The sequence below is a fragment of the Triturus cristatus genome, chromosome 3_2 (assembly GCF_964204655.1).
Source record: "Triturus cristatus chromosome 3_2, aTriCri1.1, whole genome shotgun sequence".
In the NCBI taxonomy this organism is placed as follows: Eukaryota; Metazoa; Chordata; class Amphibia; order Caudata; family Salamandridae; genus Triturus; species Triturus cristatus.
The window spans coordinates 1,199,195,488-1,199,217,301 of NC_140584.1; the positions used below are offsets into that span (position 1 = coordinate 1,199,195,488).

General features: G+C 47.5%; 1 protein-coding gene across 1 annotated transcript in view; it reads right to left on the reverse strand.

The window, feature by feature from the left end:
• LOC146859437 (adenylate cyclase type 10-like) overlaps nt 1-21,814 on the reverse strand; it is a 357,025-nt gene that overhangs the window by 319,057 nt on the left and 16,154 nt on the right. Inside the window, exon 2 of the mRNA XM_085646984.1 lies at nt 14,214-14,329. Coding sequence (XP_085503110.1) covers nt 14,214-14,329 — 116 coding nt within the window. The remainder of the gene's footprint in view (nt 1-14,213; nt 14,330-21,814) is intronic.

A 21,814-nucleotide genomic window follows, 5' to 3' on the forward strand; every position in this document is an offset into this window, starting at 1 on the left:
AGATTTATTTTTCAGTCTCTCCAGCCAAATCAACAAACTACCCTCTCTGTCTTTAAGGATTTTGGTTGAGAAAGTTTTACAGATCTTGCAGTCGTTTACTTTATGCTGAGGGTAGAGACTGTAAATACAGTTTTTATGGGGGTCTTCAGCATGCAGCCCCTTCTTACCGCATTTTCCACACGACCTGAAGAGACTTTTCTGTGAAGTATCTGACAATTTCAAGAAAATATCTGGTAATTTTGAAGGAAAAACGCAGCAGAGCTCAGGAAGACTGCCTAGTATTAGGCAAGGTTCAGTTCAGCACCACTAGTACACCACCAGAGGCACAGGGGCCAGCCGAGTGCAGTGTGCAACTATGGTGTTTGGCTCCCAATACACCTCAATGAAGAATGGGGCAATCGAAAAGAGGCTGCTTACAGGTAAGTAGCAGTGGCTTGTGGAGACAGTCTCTAAGCTTTGAAGTAAGCACTTGGCAGCGTCCAAAGCAGCAGCAACACTACACCATCCACGTAGTTCTTTGCATGGTGACAACACAGCTTTAGGTACCCAAAGAAAAGCAATGGAGAAAAGCTAAATCTGAAATGGGCTACAGGCACAGTCCTGGAGGCTGGTCCAAGGAAACCAACAACTGGAGAGGTAAGTTGTGATGCTCCAGGACGTAGGGACACCTTTGGTCCACTTCACCATGGCCCAGGGCCAGGCGGTGCACGGGTGTCTTTTGATGTCAGAAACGGCTTCCCGGAGCAGGTCGCAGTTGAGGAGGGCTCCATGTAGAGGCTACAAGTGACATTGAGGAGTCCGGGAAGGGTCAACCCATGATGGACTCTGGAGTGCTGGGGAACCTCACTGGGACCGGTGGGCCACTTGGACTTAGGCCAGAGGCGTCGGGTGCAGAGGTGGAACCAGGAGCAGGGTTTCACGGTTCTTCCGGTCACAGAGGCCTTTACTTGAAAGTTGTTGCGGGTGAACAGATCCGCTGTTTTTGGGAGATCCTGATCTTTGTTGAAGGCAGACAGTCCTTCCAAGATTTTGGAGGTTGCTGGGCTGTGGGAGAAGTCATCTTTTGGTGCAGGATCATCAAGGGCTTAGACAGACCGGTAGGACAGTCAATCAGGTAGAGCGCACTAATCACCTGTGAGGGTCTCAAGGCACTGAGGGTAGGGGTGCAGCTACTGCTCGAACAGCCAGGTCCTGAGGCATCTCCTGAAGGTCAGCAGGTCCTGGGTCTGTCGCAGCTGGGTGGGGAGGGTGTTCCATGTCTTGGCGGTGAGGTAGGAGAATGATCTGCCACCTGTGGTTGTCCTGTGGAAGCGTGGAATGGTGGCGAGGTTAGCGGAGCGTAGCTGGTGGTGTTGAGGTTGTGCGATCGGGCGATGTTGGCGAGTGGTGCCATGTAGACGTTGAAAAGGATTGGGCTGAGGGATGATCCTTGGGGTACGCCTCAGGTGATATTGGTGTCTTCAGGTCGAAATGGGTGGGGGTGGGGGGGCAGGGAGGCAGACCCTCTGGGTTCTGTCGGTGAGGAAGGAGGTGATCCATTCCAGGGCTTTGTCGTGAATCTCTGCGTCGCTGAGGCGTGTACGTAGGGTATGGTGGCAGACGGTGTTGAAGGCGGCCAAAAGGTCCAGGGGGATGAGGGCAGCGGTTTCACCGTTGTCTAGTAGGGTCCTGATGTCTTCGGTGGCAGCGATGGAGGCGGTTTTGGTGCTGTGATTGCTGCGGAGTCCGGATTGGGACAGTTCCAGGATGTTGTTCTCTTCGAGGAAGTGGGTCAGTTGCTTGTTGACGATCTTCTCCGTGACTTTCGCCGGGAACGGGAGCAGGGAGATGGGCCGAAAGTTCTTGAGGTCTTTTAGGTCCGCTGTGGGTTTCTTGAGTAGGGTGTTGATCTCGGCGTGCTTCCAGCTTTCTGGGAAGGTGGCGGTCTCGAAGGAGCTGTTAATGATCTTCCGGAGTTGGGAAGCGATGATGGAGTTCGCTTTGTTGAAGATGTGGTGAGGGCAGGGGTCGGATGGTGAGCCGGAGTGGATGGTGTTCATGGTTTTGATGGTGTTGTTGTCGTTGATGTGGGTCCAGGAGAGCAGGAGGTTGGTGACGCTGGGGGGTGGTGAGTCTGCGTTGTTGGCGGCTGTCAGGAGGGTCTGGGTGTTGAAGCTGTCATGGATGACTGCGATATTGTGGTAAAAGAAGGTGGCTAGGGAGCGGCATAGGTCTTATGATGACGGGATGTCGCTGGAGCTGGAGCTGGGGTTGGAGAGTTCCTTCACGATTTTGAAGAGCTCTTTGCTGTTGTGTGCATTGTTGCTGATGCGTTCTTTAAAGGAGGACCTTTTGGTGGCTCGGATGAGTTGCTGGAGTTTGCGGCTGGCCTCCTTCAGGGCTGCGTGGTTGTCCGGTGTCTGTTTGTGGTGCCGCTTTTTCTCGAGTCTTCGGCAAGTCCGCTTGGATTCCTGGAGTTCGGTGTTGAACCAGCTGGCCTTTCTGTCAGTGCGTCTGTTTGAAGGTTTTGTGATCGGGGCGAGAGTGTTGGCGCAGTCGTCAATCCATTGCCTGAAGTTGAGGGCGGCTGTGTAGGTGTTGGTGGAGTCGGTTGGTGGGTCTCGGGCGAGGGTGGTGATGTTTTAATTTTCAAGCTTGATAGAACCTTTAGTCAAAACCTAGGTAGGTAAAACCGTCACTCTCGTTTTCCGGAAACTAGAGTGAGGGTAGTTGTGGACTAAAATCAAGTACTACTAAAGCGTCTCAGATCATAAGACCAAACGTTAGGTGCGCCATGTTGCAGGGATTCTGCTTATTGCACAGAACTATGCGCAGGAGACCAGGACATCAGAGAATTGTGGTGTACCAGAAAACTCCCCTCAGAACCAAGAACCCCTTATCCGACTAGCTTAGTGTCCTATTCGTTAGCCTAGATCTAGCTAGACGGTCCCAATGTATAGACAAACCAGAACAAGCGACTTAGATATTTCTCAGGAGTGGTGGGAATCCGAAATACCTGTTCGTATCTATTTGTTAGTCCACAACAGAATAATACAGACACGGAAAAGTTTGAAGAGTTTATTTTATAAACCTCGCGTCCTAAGATGCAGTATTTTGGCTAACACTAGCAGACTAACGGTACAGATCAGAACCATAAGCATTATTACAATACCATACAAAATGAAAGGAGCAATCATACTAATAATGACAGTGGAATACAGCCACACTCCTTTCTCTAGAATCTAATACATTATTATTATTAGACTATTAGAAGGTCTCTTAGGCTAACAGGGGGGACCCCATACCGTATATATCAGCTTAGTAGAATCACATCAAAGGATCAGCTCTCTCATGCATCAGCTCTTCTGTTCGAATGTGTGCAAAACCAAACTGTTCTGCAATATTAAAGACGCTTGTCCTTCAGATATTGGCAGCTGTATGTATGATATGTCTAAAAAGTGGTACGATCAATCTAATCACAACACTCTGTACCTTCTAGTGACCCAGACTCGTTCTTTGCATGATGTACAGACCAAGGACACATTTCACTGTTAAGAATGTGAAACAACAGTTTGTTATCCTGTAAGGCAAAGTCGAGTCAGCATTTCTAAAATGAATAACACATAACAACAGTGTCGTGTGCAGCGCAGCAGAAACGACAAGCTGGCTTGCTAACAATTATCTCGGTTATGCTAACTTAGTGTTGTAAATAGGGCGTGGCTTAATCCATCTTACAGTGATTCGCTGGTCGTCAGTGACCTTATTCCAGCTGCGTTGGGGGATCCGTTGCGGGTGGTGGTGCCTGGTGTGTTTCTTGAAGGTGAAGTGGAAGCAGTGGTGGTCGGTCCAGTGGAGTTCAGTGGTGTGGCTGAAGGTGACTTGGTCGCTGGCGTAAAAGATGGGGTCGAGCGTGTGTCTGGCGGAGTGGGTGGGCATTGTGATGAGCTGTTTGAGTCCGAGGTTGGCGATGTTTTCGAGCAGGGCGATGGAGTTGCTGTCTTTGGCAAGAGGCAAGACCGTGCGCGCTGACGATGTCGGTGATGGAGTCGCTGAACTGTGTCCGGGGCCCGGGGGGGTCTATAAACGAGGGTTCCTCTGAGGGTGGTGTTGGGGTCAATGTGGATCTGGAAGTGCAGGTGTTTGGCGGTGCTGGAGGTGTCTTCGGTGCTGGTTGAGATTCTGAGGGTATTCCTGTGGACGATGGTGATTCCTCCTCCTGGTCTGTTGGTGCGGTCCCTTTGGGTGATCTTATAGCCGTCTGGGATGGCTATGGCAATGTCGGGTGCCGAGGAGGGGTTCATCCAGGTCTCTGTTAGGAAGGCAACGTCCGGGGAGGCCGAGTTGAGTAGATCCCAGAGTTCTATGGCGTGCTTGTGGACGGAGCGGGTGTTGAGTAGTATGCATCTGAGATGGTTGCGTCCTGCCCTGCTGGGTGGGGCAGGACGTGCAGGTGTTCGGTGGCCGGTGAAGCGGCAGCTTCGGCAGGAGAAGGGTCCGTGGGTGAGTTTCGGGGTGGCCTGGAAGCAGTTGGATGATCGGCCGGCGTTCAGTTCGCGGAGGAAGTTGGCGTCGTAGCGGTGTCAGGTGTCGCGGCTCTCGCGGGGGCCAGGATGTCTGGCGCTGGATGCTGTCCAGGCACGGATGGGTGGAGACGGGTTTGCCTTAGGCGCGACCGCGCAGCGGTCCCCATATGTAGGGGAGGGGGGCGGGAGCAGAGACAGGGAGGCAGTAGCGGGCTGAGTGGGGGGCGAGGCCACAGGGGCAGCAGCGGTGGGAACAAGAGAACCCAAATTACGGCCAATACAGCGAGGGAAGAATACAGTCAGCAGGGAAAGGTTACAGTAGAGCAGTCAGCAGGGAAAAAGGCGAAAAAGCAGTGAGGAATAAGCTAAAGGCGGAAGGAAAAGATAAATAACAGTGAGGAATAATCAAGCCAGAAAAGCTGAACACTGGCGAATCGGATGGCACCCACGCAGACCCGGAGGCTCAGGCACGGGCAGCTAGCTTGAACCCTGCTTGGTAGACGGTCTTGGTACTGGCGCAGTCAACAGACAGGCGGAGCTGCTGAGGAGAGTGCTGGCCTTGGCCCAGGGGCCAAGTCAGCAGTTCTTTGCAGTCTTCTCTGCAGGTACAACTCTGTGCAGTCTGGCCCGAGTTAGTCATCAGGAACTGAAATGCAGGATCTGGGGATGCCACCTAAATACCAGATTTAGGGGTGTCACAGGGGAGTGACAGGTAGTGGCCAATGGGCCCCTTACCTGGGGTGTTTACACCCTCTATTATGGTCACTTTCTGTGGGATGGTAACATAGACCTAGCCCTGATATGATAAATTCCACCATCTTCAAGATAATGGGCACGGAAAGGTGCACTTCACCTCGCTTCCAGCACCAGAGGGGTGGAGTTGGCGACACACCTCCTCCTCTAGCTGATTTTTCCCGCTTGTTCTCCCGCCAAATGTGGGTTTCTTCTAACAAGAGAGCATGGGGTCGCATTACAAAGGTGGCGAGGCCTTTGAAGCTCCCAGCCAAAGATGGCTCTTCCTAACCTGGGATAAGTTTGAACACCTTCTCCCAGGATAGGCATTGTTCCCGAACGCTGAGTGCACAGGTACTCACCCCATGAGGTCAGTACACTGTCTGGTGGTAGCAGGCTGTCTTAGGCCAGTCGATGACCACACTAATGGGTTGGTAGGTTTCAGGGGACCCCTTTAAGGGGTCCTCTGTGTGCAATTTTTAATACATCTGACACTGGAATCAGTGCAGGTTTATTATGATGACATGTTTGGTACCAAAAATCCCATACTTGTGAAGCCATCATGGAGCAGGGGAACTGGTAGTGACGAGTGTACAGCCCATGTACTTACTATGGCTTCCCTGGTCCTTTACAATACCCAGGATCGACAAGGATATTGCAGGGGTATACCCTCACAGTAGATAGTGCACCCTGCCTTAGGGCTACCAAAGCCTTGTATTTGCAGATTGCTTCTCGCACTTCGCCTTGTTTCGAGCTAGATTGGTGGGATATGAGCACACATCTGGACAGCTCACATCTTGGTAAACACCTCTGCCGCAAAGAGTTTTCTCCAGAGCCAGGAAATGAGCGCTTCTCGTGCCCCTGGGCTGACGCCCTCACCTTCACCACAGGCAATATACAAGGGATGGGGGGTGAGGGGGCATTAGTGATTGAAGGACCCTTGCTTCTTCGGGTATATCAATACACATAAATACAGAAAGAAATAAACAAACCAATAGATGAACTGAAAGCGCCACACATGTCCACATTTTGTTTCTAAGTACTTTAAAGGTGATGACTACTGACGAACACGTGCCCAGTCCATGCTTGAGCTTTACCCAGTCATGTCATTGACGTGCAGGGCCGCGGTGGTGTTTGCTTCATCATTGCTATAACATTAAAGAACGTGAAGAGGAGCAGAATAGTTCACTGGATTATTGGATTTACAACAGAAATATACATGTTGGTAACCCGAAGGGGGTACTCAGCCTCCCAAATTGACAAGTCACTATAACACAGTAGTGCTACATGGTTGTCTGCTTTCTGCCAACACAAAGCAGAGTTTTTTCCATGTTTATGCACAAGACACAGGGATAATAGTTTATGCAGATTCTGCATTAAAGTTTGAAATTGACAGCTCCCTTTGTAACTGGACCTCTGCTCTTTCACATGATGGAAAGCTGGCTCCGTGTGCAGCAGTGAGAGAAACAAGCATTTATGTGTTTTTCTGTTACTAATGCTGCAGCACCCTGCCCCCTCTCGTCCACAAAAAAAAAAAAACAGACAAAGCCAAATGGCTCTCATATGTGCAAGAGCTTTTTGGCTTTGTCAATTTCCTTTTAGCCGCAGGGCAACATGGCTAACAGTAAAGAAAACAAGCACTGGCATAGCCAATAGGTCTCGCTTTTGGGACCTTATAAGTATTTAGTTATGCAGCACAATATCCTTGGTGCAACAACATCAACTGTTGCATGGCTAAACACTTATAAGGTCCCAAAGGCAAGACCTATTGACTATGCCAATGCTTGTTTTAAATGTAGGCTGGTAAGAAAGGTGCCAACCCGAGGTGCAAGGTCTAGAGAGAAATAAGAGGAAGAGAGGTGAGTTATAATGAGATAGCACAAATAGAAAGGTGAAGCACAGAATGACAGGTCAGGTAAACAAAGTAGCGAGGCACAGAGGCAGGTAGAGCCGGTGGGATGAAAAATAAAATAGAAAGATATGAAAAGTAGAGAGTAAAGAGGTGCAGATGAGGTAGAGAGATGAGGCTAATACAGAGAAAGGGCGAGGGAGAAGTAGAGAATGGTGAAATAGGGAGAGAGAGACAGAGGTAAGACAGATGTATTAAACGAGCGAGACATTGGAAGCAGAGAGAGTGAACGGAAACAGGGAAGGAGATAGAAAGAGAGATGAAAGCAAAGGGAGTGATAGATGGAGTGGAAGAGGTAGAGAGAGCATTGTAGAGAGAAAGAAATAAAATAATGGGAAAGGTGAGGGAAAGAGGACATCAATAAAAAGAGAGACATAGAAGGCCAATAGGTGAGGTAAATTGGGAGGCTAGACAGTGTATGAGAGGTGGGGAAGAGAGAGATGAGGCAATGAGTTGAGAGGCAGAGAGAGTAATGAAAGAGAGAATAGCGAGGTAGAAAGAGGCATGCAAGAGGTAGAGAAAGGTAAGGTATAGATGGCAAAAATGATAGAAAGGGTAAGATAAAGAGAGATGAAATTAAGAGGGAGGTGAAGTAAATGGAAGAGAAATGAAGGGGGATGAGATGAAAACAGAGCAGCAAGATGCAGAAAGAAGAGAAAGTAGAGAGAGAGAGACAGAGAGAGAGAAAGAGAGAGAGAGGGGCACTTGAGGAGAAGAGAGGGGCAGAGAGCTGACTGAGAGCTAGAGGTAGGATTGGAGAGGTTGAGGTCATGAACGGTAAGTGCTGTGGGGCACTGAGGCTTATCGAAGGAGAGGTTTGACGTACAGAGAGGGTTTAGAGGTAGCGCAATAGTGTGGTAGGTACGTAGCCATGTATCAACAGAGAGGTAAAAAGGGAGTATTTAGGTAAAGGAATGAGACATGGGACAGAAAGGTGCGACAGAGAAAGAAATGTATTGGGTGGTATAAAGAAGTGACAGCTATTAAGAGAGTGTGGTAAAGACATACTTTACATGACACTGGGAGGAAAGTAAGGGCTGGGAGAGCAGGCAGAGATAGGCGAAGACTGCGCTACAAGAAGTGATAGAAATATAAAGAGTGAAGCTCAGCCAAGGGCCGGGGAGAGCAGAAGAGGTAACAAGCGATGGCATGAAAGGGTGCCCGGAGAGAGGTGCTTAATTACCCATGACAGCAAAGGAAAGGCAGATGGCGGCTGCGCGCGTGCCCACGCATGTGCACTCAAGCTTGTGGCCAGCAAAAGCCTGGGTAGCGCTTTGAAAATCCACTAAGTGAATGTCTCGCCAGAGCAGCTGCGCTGCCTCGCGAGACCTGAAAACAGCCGCTTTGGCCTCTTTTCAAATCTTGCTTAGTCAACACGTTTTTCATCACCTTGGGATGAACGCTGAGGTGAGCTGCTTCAGCTAGAGATGGGACAAACATAGTAAATGTATCATGCATCACTATTGCTGAGTAATGTTAAGCAGCATTAAAGAGGACTGCCATGAAATGATCATGCTAATTATGGGATCTGTGTGGTCTCATGCTGCCCCCACATCTTTATCTCTGAACAGTCATTATGTCCTAATTAAAAGTCTCTTTGAAGAGGTGAATAATCGCACTATATAAACCGAGTCTGAGTGGTGCGTAAAGTCAATATTTAGTCCTTCGCATAGCGTTTACGAATAGTTCTTGGTATGTTTCTAAGCACTAAGGGGATTGAAGGACAGTGAGATGTAAGTATCTTTCCACGATCATACAATGCAGCTGGTCCTCATACACCAGGTCTTGGGAATCTTGAGCCAGGAGTTTGAACGCACAAGCTTGCCTCACAGTACTACAGCGAACACCGGGGCATATCAGCAACAACCGGCGATAATTATCGCTCAGCGCTCTTAGCGTGAGGATAATTATCGCCGGCTAACGTGGATTTTTATCGCTGAGATAGCGTGCTATTAGCAACTCTTATCTCCTCAGCGATAAAAATCCTCACGCTAACTGCATAACGTGAGATTATCGCTGGAAACCCCGCGAAAATCTCACGCAATGTGGCGTTAGCTTGCTGATAGGGCCCCACAAACTTAGCCATGATATCCACCTTCCATAGGATATCATGGCTAAGTCAGCCCTGAAGCAGGCGTAAAGAAAGTAGCGATAACAGGGGTTATCGCTACTTTTCCTTCCGCTATGCTTCATAGCGTGAGTCTTGATGATAGGAGAAATGTCGCTTAGCGACATTTCTCCTGTCATGCCAGGTCAGGAACGCCCACTTTGCATCTCATTAGAGATGCAAAGCTGGGCGTTAAGAATCCCGGCGCTAAAGCAAGGTTTCACGCGTGAGCGTGGCCTTGATGATTAGGCGATAAAATTATCGCCGCTTTTTGGCCGAAAACGGCCGCAAAAGCGGCGATACTTTTTTATCGCCAGCTTGTAAATATGCCCCACCATGCGCCCCACTGAGGGAAGGCACCCCAACAATTAAAAAGCTAGACTTTGCGATTTCAAATTAAATGTCCTAAAGGTATAGAACGTGCATATTCAGACTACGGGAAAATCTAACTGCGCAGTAAATGGTTTTAGAAATAAATGTTATTTTGTCAGACACAGTCGTGGGGGAGGGCAGCGAATTGCAGGAGCGGAGTGTCGCATACATCGAACACTCTGAACCCCTCCAAAGCATGAGCAATTCATTCGAAGGGGTTTGCCTATTATGCGGAAATGAACCATGCGTGCACTTCCGAGTCCTGATGACGCGCACTTCGGAATACTTGTGATTACTGCCAGCGGGGAAACCGACGCAGGAGAACTTCCTCCTTCGAGTGTCGGCGATCTCAGAGCTCTCCCTGAGCTTAGAAGCAATGAAGACAACATGGAAAGCCTTTTTCACAGAACGTGCACTATCGGCTCCCAACACTTTTTTTGCATTTTATCCGCCTTCATTTGAGTTTCAACTTTTAAATCATTTGTGTAAGGTTTGCAATCAAAAGCAGCAAAGAGTTCTATTTTGATCGTTCGGGCTGTTAAATCCGTCATAGAAACAGGTGGGCCTACTGGGACGACAGGCGTCACACTGATGCTGCAAGCCGTCTGTTAGCGACTGACTATGCAGCGGGCGAGAGGAAATCACTGCAATTTAAGTTCCCTTCCGAAAATGGGTGTTTCTGATCGGCTCAGGCATCCTGTGCTTGTTTGCAAAGCATTTAATCTCCCCATGCCCGAAAATTGAATATGTCCATCTGTAATGCTGGTTATGTAAAGTGCTCTGATCCCTTCGGGTCCAGTTTCCGCTATATAACACTGCCAAAAAATAAAATAAACAAGCATTGGCCGCGCGGCAGTAAAAGCAACGCCGCGCGGCCGTAAAAGCGAAAGTCATCGCGATCGCTCTGATCGCTAAAGCACGAGTTTTCAAAGTGCTGCTGAAGGCTAGCAGTTCGCGCGTGCATGCTCGCGTGAACGCCAGCGCTAGGCCAGCTAGCAGCACTTTGAAAACTCCCCTCCAAAATGTCTCTCCGAGCCAGTGCATGCGCTGGGTTCAGCGAGACCTATAACAAGCATTTGCAATGCAATAGGTCTCGCATTTGCAAAAGTTTAAGCTATTGGCATTGTTCTTGACAATGCCTTTTTTTATCTATTTTATAAAACAAACACATAAATAAATGCCATTATCATTTACAATGCCAATAGCTAGTGTTGCATTATTATTAGCAATGCCAACTGCTCACACTTTTATAATGCGAGACCTATTGCATTACAACAAGTAACATCATATCTACAACAAGTCAGAACTATTGGCTTTGTCAGTGGTTGTTAGTTGCCTAAAATGAATAAGCAGCTTGTGTATAACATTGAAAAAGCTTCCACTTATAGCCCTGGTGATACCACGACAATGTTGTGCTCCTGAGTGTCAAAAAGAAAAGGGAAATCGAAAGAGAAAGAGAAAATGACTCTCTTTAAAGGATTTCCCTGCCCCTACAACGCTCGCATGGCATGACGTTATGTCGTAACTTCTCTACTTGTGAGAAGTGAGCAGTGTGAGCGCGCGCACATCGATGCGCATGCTGTCATTGCAGTCCGGAAAAAAACAGACCGCCTGTGCCAGAGCCCGATAGAGACTCGCATTGAGGCCTCCTCTAATAAAACTGCTAGTTTTCAGCACCTGTGAGACCCGTCCCACTTAAAGCCCTGATCAGTTGTAAGGCAAAAAGAAACAATAGGTCTCGCATTTGCGAAAGTTAGAGCTATTGGTATTGTAAATTACAATGCTTTTATCTATGTGTTTTTGTGTTTAGTGTAGTGGATGTCTGTGGTTTGAAGTGGAAATATGTGAGTTGAATTGAATTGATAGTTTAAATACGTCTGGGAGGTAACTGGAGATCCCAAATGCGACACCTCACCCGATGCGAGAAAGTACCAAAACGGTTACTGTTAAAATTAACTTCACCTGATTTTGAGGGTACTAAGGCACCTTGGACACCGGATTACAAAGACATTCAACATTAAATGCACAGTGAGCTTAAGACAACTACACCTCTCTTGTAGGAGTGTGCCTGTGGCTGCGAACATTGACATCAGCATTGCGCATTGGTTTTTATGAGCAATGTCGAAAATGCACAATAGTTAAGAGAATCAAACACTTCATTACCAAGAATAAGCAGCTAAACCCGTCACATTCTGCAGGATTGGAATGTATACATTTTCAGGTGGAATGACCTGTCTTGCACAGGATTTACTTTCTACAAGTCCCACTGTGTGACACAGGAATACTGCCTCCATTTTCTTTTTTGTGCAGGACAAAACATGCTAATTGAACCAATCACATACATTATGATTGCAGGCACCTGTGTGCAATCGCTGAAGACTTGCATGTATGACTAATCGACAGATCTACCCACTACTGCATTTTAAAAACCACAACGCTTGGGTGAACTTAGCACCATCCGAGATACAGGAAAGAATACTGCAGTGAAAGTGTGAATTTGTCACCGACCGCGGGCAGATGAAGCATAAATCTAACAGCAGAACAAATGCAACATACACTCTCTCTAGTACTGTCCTCTAATCCTGCACTTGCCTGATGCACTGACTTGTGCACCTCACTAAACACACTACTAATTTATCGAACCCACATGTTACAAGTGAAGGATGATCATAGAGAAAGCAAGTGACCCAATACACCACATCATGGCTCGGCACAAACTGCATGTGAACAGCTCCTACTACAAAGCGTACCAGCATGCCTGCCATAGCCCTGGAAGTTATTATTGCGGCCTGCCTTTCGTCCTATGAACATTTGATCGACTAGTCAAGCTTTGTCCGCATGTTTTCAGGGCACAGACGACCTGCTATTTGTCGTCTGGTAAAACTCAAAGACACAATAACATTTTACAATACAGCAGTGTATTTAGCGCCAATGCCTTTCCTTGTTATCCTAAATGTCAAGCTCTAGCACTGGGATGGCCGCTGCAGTGGACAAGCTGCGGACTGGGTGAGGCAGACGGGTGAGCCTGGAGGAAAGTTCCACGAGGCCTGCGCGGAGCATGGTTGGACCACTGGAGTAGGAGTTTGCGCTTTGTGTGAAAGGCTGCACTCTGTTCAGAGAATAAACACAAAGGGGAGTGGTGGGCCTGTAAGGGCAGAGTCAGCACAGTGAAGGTTGGGGGATGAATATGAAAGCAACATGGGGTTGGGAGGGGGCATGAATAGGAAAAGAATACAGAGAGGGCCATTGGGACGTGAAGGGAACATGGAGGACGTGGGAGGAGAGCAGGCAATGGGGACAAGCACACATGCACTGGCAGAAACATTGCTCGTCCTCCAGCCGGGAGGAAGCGTTGGCGTCCGATGAAGGGAAACACTGTGTTGTGCTTTGATAGTGGTAGGCGTGGGAAGCAAAAAAAATTCATTACCTAGGACTTTATTGGCGACACTACAGATCAGCATTTTTCATCCTTAAAAGACAGCAATAATGGCATCCAAAATAGGCAGCACTGAATGGAAACATGAAGAGGAATGAGACTAGAGAAGAACGTGTTAAGATGTAAAAAGACATTGGAAAAGGCAAAAAATCGGAGGAGCAGTAAGGTCAAAGGAAGCTGGGATGAAAGAGGATGCAGAGACGGGACTCGAAAAAGAAGTAAACAGAGGAATACATGGAAAAAGGAGTACAAGAAAAAGACGTGTGAACGAGGTAAACGAGAGATGAGAATGTAAAGAATGAGGAAAGGGAAGAGGACAAGGTGAGCTGATGAGGATGCAAAGGTGAAGCGATGTACAGTACTGCATGGACTGGAGTGAAAAGAGAAACAAGCTTTGGCAACGCGGCCGCGAAAGTGAAAGTGATCGCAATCGCGATTACGATCGCGTGCAACGGAGGGCGCGCGTGCACGTTCACGTGCACTGTAGCTTTAGGCCACGGCAGCACTTTGAAAAAGCCTGTTTACAAAATGTCTCTGCCAGATCAGCGCAAGCGCTGGATCAGGCGAGACCTAAAAAGGGCTATGACACACTAGCGGTGTCATATTACTTTTTTCTTCCTTTACTTTTAGCCATGTTGCACGGTGGCCAGGCTGCTGTGCAACATGGCTAAAAAGCATTGACAAACCTACAGGATATCGTATAAGCAAGACCTATTTGCCAATGCCTTTTCTTTTCTTGTGACATACTGCACAGAAGCCATGGTTCTGTACCACCAAGCTAAATAAACACTGACCGCATCAATAGATTTTGCATAGACAAAACCTATTTGCTTTGCCATTGATTGTTTTTCTTAAGCAGGGTTCTCCAAAGTTGGTCCCAGAGGGCCGGAACTATGCCAGGTTTTTAAGATAACTACATTTATCTAAATGGGGATATGTTAAAAATCTGGCATGGATCCAGCACTCCAGGACTGAGTTAGGAGAACAGTGAGTCAGGGTGTAAAGCTCTTGCGACTGCTAGCTTGGAGTGCCCTGTTGGTCTGTGAGGAATGTCTGACAGTCCAAAGCAATGCTGCATAAGCTGAGCTAGATTCAGCCTGCTCAAACTGCTCAGGTACCCAACGTCCTGAGATCTTCTCAGCCTCTAACACTCACCGCCTTGAAGGAGAACCTCCAGGCACACGATGTTGAACCATGCTTGCGCGATGATTGTCGAGTTCTTCGTTATGACCTGCTCCAGCAAACGCACAACTTCAATACACTCTTCATACCTGGACGAAGAAAACAGGAAAATCAGTCATTCATAAAGCGGTGTACACTAGTATCACTTTAAACAAGCATTAACAAAACCAACAGATCGAACACTAATATGCTAACCCATCCAAACATAGGCATTCAAAAATGCTGTTTGCATTGATTAGCACTATAAAACCAGACTTACTGGCTTTGGCAATGCTTGCTTCAAACCTTTTTTTGGCTGTCAAGTGACATCGTCTTAAATACATCACACTACAACTCAGGGATATACATTGTCTTTCAATATACAGACACGCTTAATCCAAGCTCATCACACACACATGCAAGGCACTCCACAACTCAGGCCCAAGCTACCGGAACAGTTGCATCGCTTTCCATCAAGCACCCAGACACGTCTGCTCCGCAGGACTCTTACTCACATTCGATACATACCCAGGACCAGATCAGGCAGACGAGCATTCTCTTCTCCAAAGCGTGGGGTGACCTACCACTCCCATCAGAGCCTCCTCCTCTCTTCTTGAATTCCACAAGAAACTACAGACCGGCTCTTCAATGAAGCAACCTATCAGAGGGAGGCTAGCAACACACACGTGTCCAGCACCAGGGCACCCTCGCGGGTGATCGTACGCTTTACAAACATACAAATACCATAACAGGTAAAATCTTCATCTCGTAAACGATGGAAAACGAGTGTTGTGAGTACCTACATCACTGTACATATTGATTGCCCTTGTGGTTACATTCAGTAGACCATGAGGAAGGATCCTTTATATGTATACGTGCGTGGATACAGACACCGGGACTTGCATCCAGTGTATTTAGGTGAGGTTCCCGATAAATAACGCAAATGGTGCTTCCTTCTAATAGTTCTCATTAACTTCAATATTGTGCCTACTCTAGAATTATAGATGAAAACCTCCTGGGAAGCTACATTTTCCATGAGGTTGGAAAGAGGATTTGGATAACAAGAAAGAATCATGGGTGTGGTTTTGTAATCAGAAACCCCAGGATCATCGTTCTAAGGGTACAACTATGACCATTGACCATGCATGGTGCCTCCTACCTGCCCTCCTCACGGCATCGCTGTAGCAGGCACGGTTCGGCTCGTTTATCTGCAGGAAGCTCAGCCTGCACCTGGGACACTTCCATGCCAGTGGGGGAGCCTGGAGGGGGGCCAGGACAGTCACATGTTTCTCACACCTTTGACATGGTAGTGGAGGAGGGCAGGACTTGCACACTGTGGTCAGGCCACTCAGGACGTAGTTGCTAGCTGCGCCACAAGGGTCGCCCTTCATCTAAGCCACGGAACCGTTTTGACAACGGTAGCACCCACCACCTTGTGAGAGCCTGAGAGCCTCTTCTCTATTAGAGTCTTTGAAAATGAGCGCTATTTGGAGCCTGCAACAACGAGTGCATGGGGGTGTGACACCCACCGATCTAGGCATCTCACCCTTATGAGTTGAGAGCAGTGAAGACACAGCATGCTTGGAGAGGTAGAGTGACCTAAAACGCCATGCCAGCCCCCGAGAACTATTTCCAGATGGACAGTGGCAAATGTAAGCATCCTTACGGAGAGACCTTCCAGCCAGTGCTTGAAGGTGGCCAACTAGAACTAGAAAAGGAAGAAGGCTGACTGAAAGCCCCCTCTGTATGTTAAGTGCTGAGCTCAAATGAGGTCTCGCCAGATAGCTTTAGTCAGTTAAAGCTGTCTATAGTGGGACATTAAAACGAGTACACGAGTACAATCGTTTTGATGTAAGGGTAACTTTATCCTACAACTATCTCTTGTCACTGCGGAAATTGCATAATGTGAAAATAATACAAGAAAGTGCAAAGAAAGGCAGCGTTGTGAAGCCAACGACTTAACCAAACATGTTTTATTAAACGTCTTGGCCAAATTGAGTCTCACTATGGGATAAAACATTGTATTCTATTGTAATTGCATTTATATAGCACTTACTACCCCTGAGGAGGTGTTGAAGTGCTTTTGCAGCGAGTGGAACGCTACTCCGGGACCCATAAAGGATTAGTGTTGAATTAGTATAGTGAAATATGAAAGTAATTTGAGTGGTGGATGTGTTAGTTATTTGGATTGCAAGGATAGTGGAGGGATAGAAGAGGGAAAAGGTTTGCATTTATATAGCCTACTACCCCTGATGAGGTGTTGAAGCACTTTTTGGCGAGTAGCATGCTGCTCTGGGACCTAGGGGGGTTAGTGGTGAATTAGTATAGTGAAATATGCAATTATTTTGAGAGGTGGACATGTTAGTCTGTTATTTGGATTGAAAATGATAGTGGAGGGATAGAAAGGGAAGGCGTTAGACAATTGTTTTTTGTTGTTTGTTCTGGAGGTCATAGCGGTACGAGTAGACTTGGGATGAGTAAAAGGGAGGGGGAGGGGGAAGAGTCGGAGAGAAGGGTTTAAAAAGGCTTGTTTTGGGGGATCGGAATAGTAAAAGAGGTATGAGATGATGCAAAGAGGGGTAGAGTAGGGTAGAGTCTAGAAAGGGTTCATTTGGGGATCATAGTATTGGTATGGGGTTTGGGATGAGTGAGAGAGCGGGGGTAGAGGATATATTGATAGAGGTATAGGGTGAGAAATAGGGTAGTGCATTGAAAAGAGTAGTAGAAAGAGGTATGAGTTGAGGTAGAGGATATATTGAGAGAGGTATAGGGTGAGAAGACAGCTGGAAGTCCATAAAATAAACTCCTGCCTCTGAAGTAGAAGCCAAGGTAAAATATCTGCACCATAGTGACCATGACAGGTGTGAGGTCCGATTAAGCCAAATGGAAGCCCCGGCACACACTGTTCATGTAGCGCCTGCAGCCCAGACTCCCAGATGCCGGGCTACGGGTTTTCTAAAAGTCTGCAATAAATGAGTTTGCAGGGCTTTTCTGCAAACAGACAAAGAACGATTCCACATCGCTCGACCACTGTGGACCCTACCACTACAAGGACAGGCAACTTGAAGCAAAAGAAATGGTGCATGGCAAAGCGGTCTGACACCTTTGGGTAAAGTTTGCGCTATATAAATTGCATTAAATAAATAAATAAGTAAACTCCATGGGCCTGTGGGATGGAGGTGTCAGCACTGGTCACTGCAAAGCACAGGTGTCAGTGTGGGTCCCTGCACTGCGCAGTGTTCAATTGTGCTTTGGTTCCAGCCTCTCCCATCCTGAGGTTGAGCATCTTGGGGATTAAATCCCCTGGGCCTATGGGATGGAGGTATCAGCGCTGGTCCCTGCACAGCGCAACGTTTAACTGTGTTTCAGTTCGAGCCTCTCCCGCCCTGTTGCTGGGCTTCTCGGGGGTTAAACTCCCGGGGTTTGTGGGGCGAAGGTGCTAGCGATGGTTCCTGCACCGCGCAGCATTTACTTACGCTCCAATTGCAACATGGGGAGGCCCGCTCTTCTTGAAGATTCCATCACCAGATTGATACACTTCAGGAAAGGTCATAATGAGAAACTCCCAGACCATATTCTCTTAATGGCATTACTACACTTAAGATGTCTAAAAATGGACTTAGACACTGTAGGGGTACAGGGCTCATGCACCTGTACCCTCACCACTAGTATAGTGCACCCAGCTAGAGGGGCAGCTTCCCTATGCCAGGGCAGTGGTTTGTAGGCATGGAACTCAGGGATGTGTGCCATGTTGACTCTTCACTTTGTTCTGCACCAAAACACGCAGCCTGCCAGTGTGTAAAGGTACAGGGCCTCTAAGGGTGACACAATAATGCTGCAGCCCTTAGAGGTCTTCCCCGGTCATAGTGCCCTTGGTACCTATGGTACTTTTTACAAGGGAGCAGAGAGATGTCAATTGGGTTTTGCAATAGTACAGTTTAGGGAAAGAACATAGGCCCTGGGTACCTGGTTGGCAGGAACCCAGGGGACACTCAAAGTACATCAATATTGGGCAAAAGTGGGGGCAACCATGCAAAAAGGGGCACTTTCTTACAGCATCTTTATTGCTCATTCACTTTCTGAATGAACAGTACACCTGTTCCTTTCTAGGCTAAGTTTACTCGCCAGATGGGACTAGTAGGTGCTAAAAATATTTGACCTGATAACATTTTACTTACAATTGCGAGTGGGGTAGTTAAGTTGTACGTCACTGAACACAAGAAATAGTTGCTCCTACGTGCAGGTCCTGCCCATGCAGCAGTCACTGCTCCATTTCCTGCTCGAAATATTTGGGTAAGCTGAAGCCCAAGTGCAAGCGAAGAAAGTGAAAAGGGACTTGACCCCACCCCACCACTCTGACCGCAAGGAGAAGGCACAGAGAGAGATTCCTCAATTGATCCTTTTTGGTGACTTCGTTGTATGGTTTCCTTTTCTTATGCTCTGCTTATTTTCTCTGTTTCCAAATTCACATGATCTGGGGAGGAACAAGAGAATTCATAAAATTCTTCAAGCTGCAAAACTACTCCTTCCAGTAAGTAACCATTTCTTGTTGCAGAGTGAACCTGTTCGAGCTTCACATGTTGTGAATTTAGTTTGCAGCAGTATTGTTCGTTTCCCTTGGGAGGCTGGGATTACCAGACAAGGCAGCTTGGGAGGCTGGGATTACCAGACAAGGCAGCAGGTTTATCATTCGGTGTCTCACTGAGCCTCCTTACTGGCTTGACTGTCTCGACAGTAATATTTTCTAAAACTGTGCATGGCAAACCACATGGCTACCATGCAGATGTTGGTTAAGGATACCTTAGCAAGGAAGGTAAGTGTTGCTACCTTCTTTCTTGTCGAAGGTGCCAATGGTTTTCCTCCAAACTTTCACGCTTTTATTGCAAGGTCTCGATTGTCTGCTTCCTTTGGTAACTGGAGAACCTTTGCCTAATTGTGCAACTTGAGAACATGGGGCGGAATCGCACCCCACTCCGGGCGCACCGCATTCCTTCAAGCATTACACAGATGCCACAATTAAACCAGTTTGTCAAAAGTTTCTTTTCATACTTATCGTATTTTTTCACAGTTTTTTACATCACGTGTAAAATACGATAAGTAATGAGCTATTTAAAGTCACAGTCTAACATTATTGTTTTCAATTTGTAGAGAACCCCTGACGAAGGGCCAATCCGGGCCCGAAATGCATTGGGCGATGATAATCATTTATCGAGGAGTATCTATGTTTTCACCATGCTCTAGTATAAGGCCCGCATCGGCATATCTACAGCATTAAGGACATTGTAAACATAAATGTCCATCATGTGACTGGAATAACAACAATAAATGTACTACAAACAGCGGATTAAATGAAAAGAAACTTTTGACAAACTGGTTTAATTGTGGCATCTGTGTAATGCTTGAAGGAATGCGGTGCGCCCGGAGTGGGGTGCGATTGCGCCCCATGTTCTCAAGTGATTGATGTACACGTGGCTGGGCTGTCCACGATACCGGGCTAGCACGCAAACAAATGGACGAAACAAAGATTATTGATTAAACATGGAAAGATAATTGGAGTGCACTCTGTCAATTTCTTATATGCTAATTGTGCAACTGACATAAAAAACAAGTTCCCCTTCCTGATTCATTTTGTCTTTTGTAAGTAGTACATAATTGCTCTTATACAATCGCGAGTACATAGGGCTGTCTTTGCCTGTGTTTAGGCTGCAGGTTAAGTGTAGGGCTAGGTTAACCTGAAAGTGCGACACTACCTTTGGGATAAACTGGGGTTTGTTGTCATCACGACTCTGTCTGCCCTTGTGTATTTGCACATAAGGCTCCTGTGTTGTAAGGGCCAATAGTTCACTAACTATCTTTACAGGAGTGATGGCAATTAGAAGGGCTGTCTTCAATGTTAGATGTTTGAGTCCCACACTTTGCATTGGTTCAAAAAGTGTTTAGATTCCACAAAGGTGTTGTTGCTGTGCTTGGGGGTGATATGATTTGCTCCTGCCAGGACTCTTTTGAGAAGTAGTGTGGTGAAAAACTTCTCCCTATTACTCTCCTTGTAAATGCACAATGGCCGCCAAGAGTATCTTGAAATAGGTGAATGAACGTTTCTTGAATAGTAGATGTATCAGGTAACTGAATACTTTAGTTTCCTATGGCCCTTACCAAGTCATTTTCTGTTACACCTTGTATTAATGTGTTCCTCTTTACAGTATAGCTTTTCCTAGTTGTTGACTTTCTTCCTTCATTAACCCTTATGCTGCCCGGCCACCCTCTCCCAACCACTACCCGTGCCATGCCCTTCCTTGGCCACCTGGGGAAGATCCTGCCCAGGCCACCACAAGCCTCCGTCCACACAAGGTATCCACGTCAAACCTCACCCCTTCCTCCAACATCCTGAGGATTCCAAAGGCACCCCGGGCTTGTGGACCCCCCTGGCATCAGGCAGGCAGGCTCGCCAAACACAAGTGCGGTGGTCCACAGAGTCGCCCTGCATATCCTTTTGACAGGTACATGCCTGGAGAATTCCACTACCTGTTTGACAGCTGCTCACTTGCTTTGAGTCACATTCTCTCCCCACCATGGACTCAACCTTGGAGGTATTCTATGTCAAAGGAAGGCATTCTGCAGTACAGCCCAGCTAGACAAAGCTATGGGTGACTGAAGGGTGATGGCAGCTACATCCTCATCTCACTTGTACTGGCCTCTTTACCTGTATGCCTCAGAGGTGCAAATACATCAGCCCACTCCTTAGACAATCGCGCAGTCTTGCCTCAGAGGTGCAAATACATCAGTCCACCCCTTAGAGAATCGCGCAAACTTGCCTCAGAGGTGCGGATACATCAGTCCACCCCTTAGAGAATCCACAGAGTCTTGCCTCAGAGGTGAGAATACATCAGTTCACCCCTTAGAGAATCCACGCAGTCTTGCCTCAGAGGTGCGAATACCTCAGTCCACCCCTTAGAGAATCGCGCAGTCTTGCCTCAGTGGTGCGAATACATCAGTCCACCCCTTAGAGAATCCATGCAGTCTTGCCTCAGAGGTGCAAATACCTCAGTCCACCCCTAAGAGAATCGCGCAGTCTTGCCTCAGATGTGCGAATACATCAGTCCACCCCTTAGAGAATCCATGCAGTCTTGCCTCAGTTGTGCGAATACATCAGTCCACCCCTTAGAGAATCCATGTAGTCTTGCCTCAGAAGTGCGAAGACATCAGTCCACACCTTAGAGAATCGCGCAAACTTGCCTCAGAGGTGCGGATACATCAGTCCACCCCTTAGAGAATCCACAGAGTCTTGCCTCAGAGGTGAGAATACATCAGTTCACCCCTTAGAGAATCCACGCAGTCTTGCCTCAGAGGTGCGAATACCTCAGTCCACCCCTTAGAGAATCGCGCAGTCTTGCCTCAGAGGTGCGAATACATCAGTCCACCCCTTAGAGAATCCATGCAGTCTTGCCTCAGTGGTGCGAATACATCAGTCCACCCCTTAGAGAATCCATGCAGTCTTGCCTCAGAGGTGCGAAGACATCAGTCCACACCTTAGAGAATCCACGCAGTCTTGCCTCAAAGGTGCGAAGACATCGGTCCACCCCTTAGAGAATCCACGC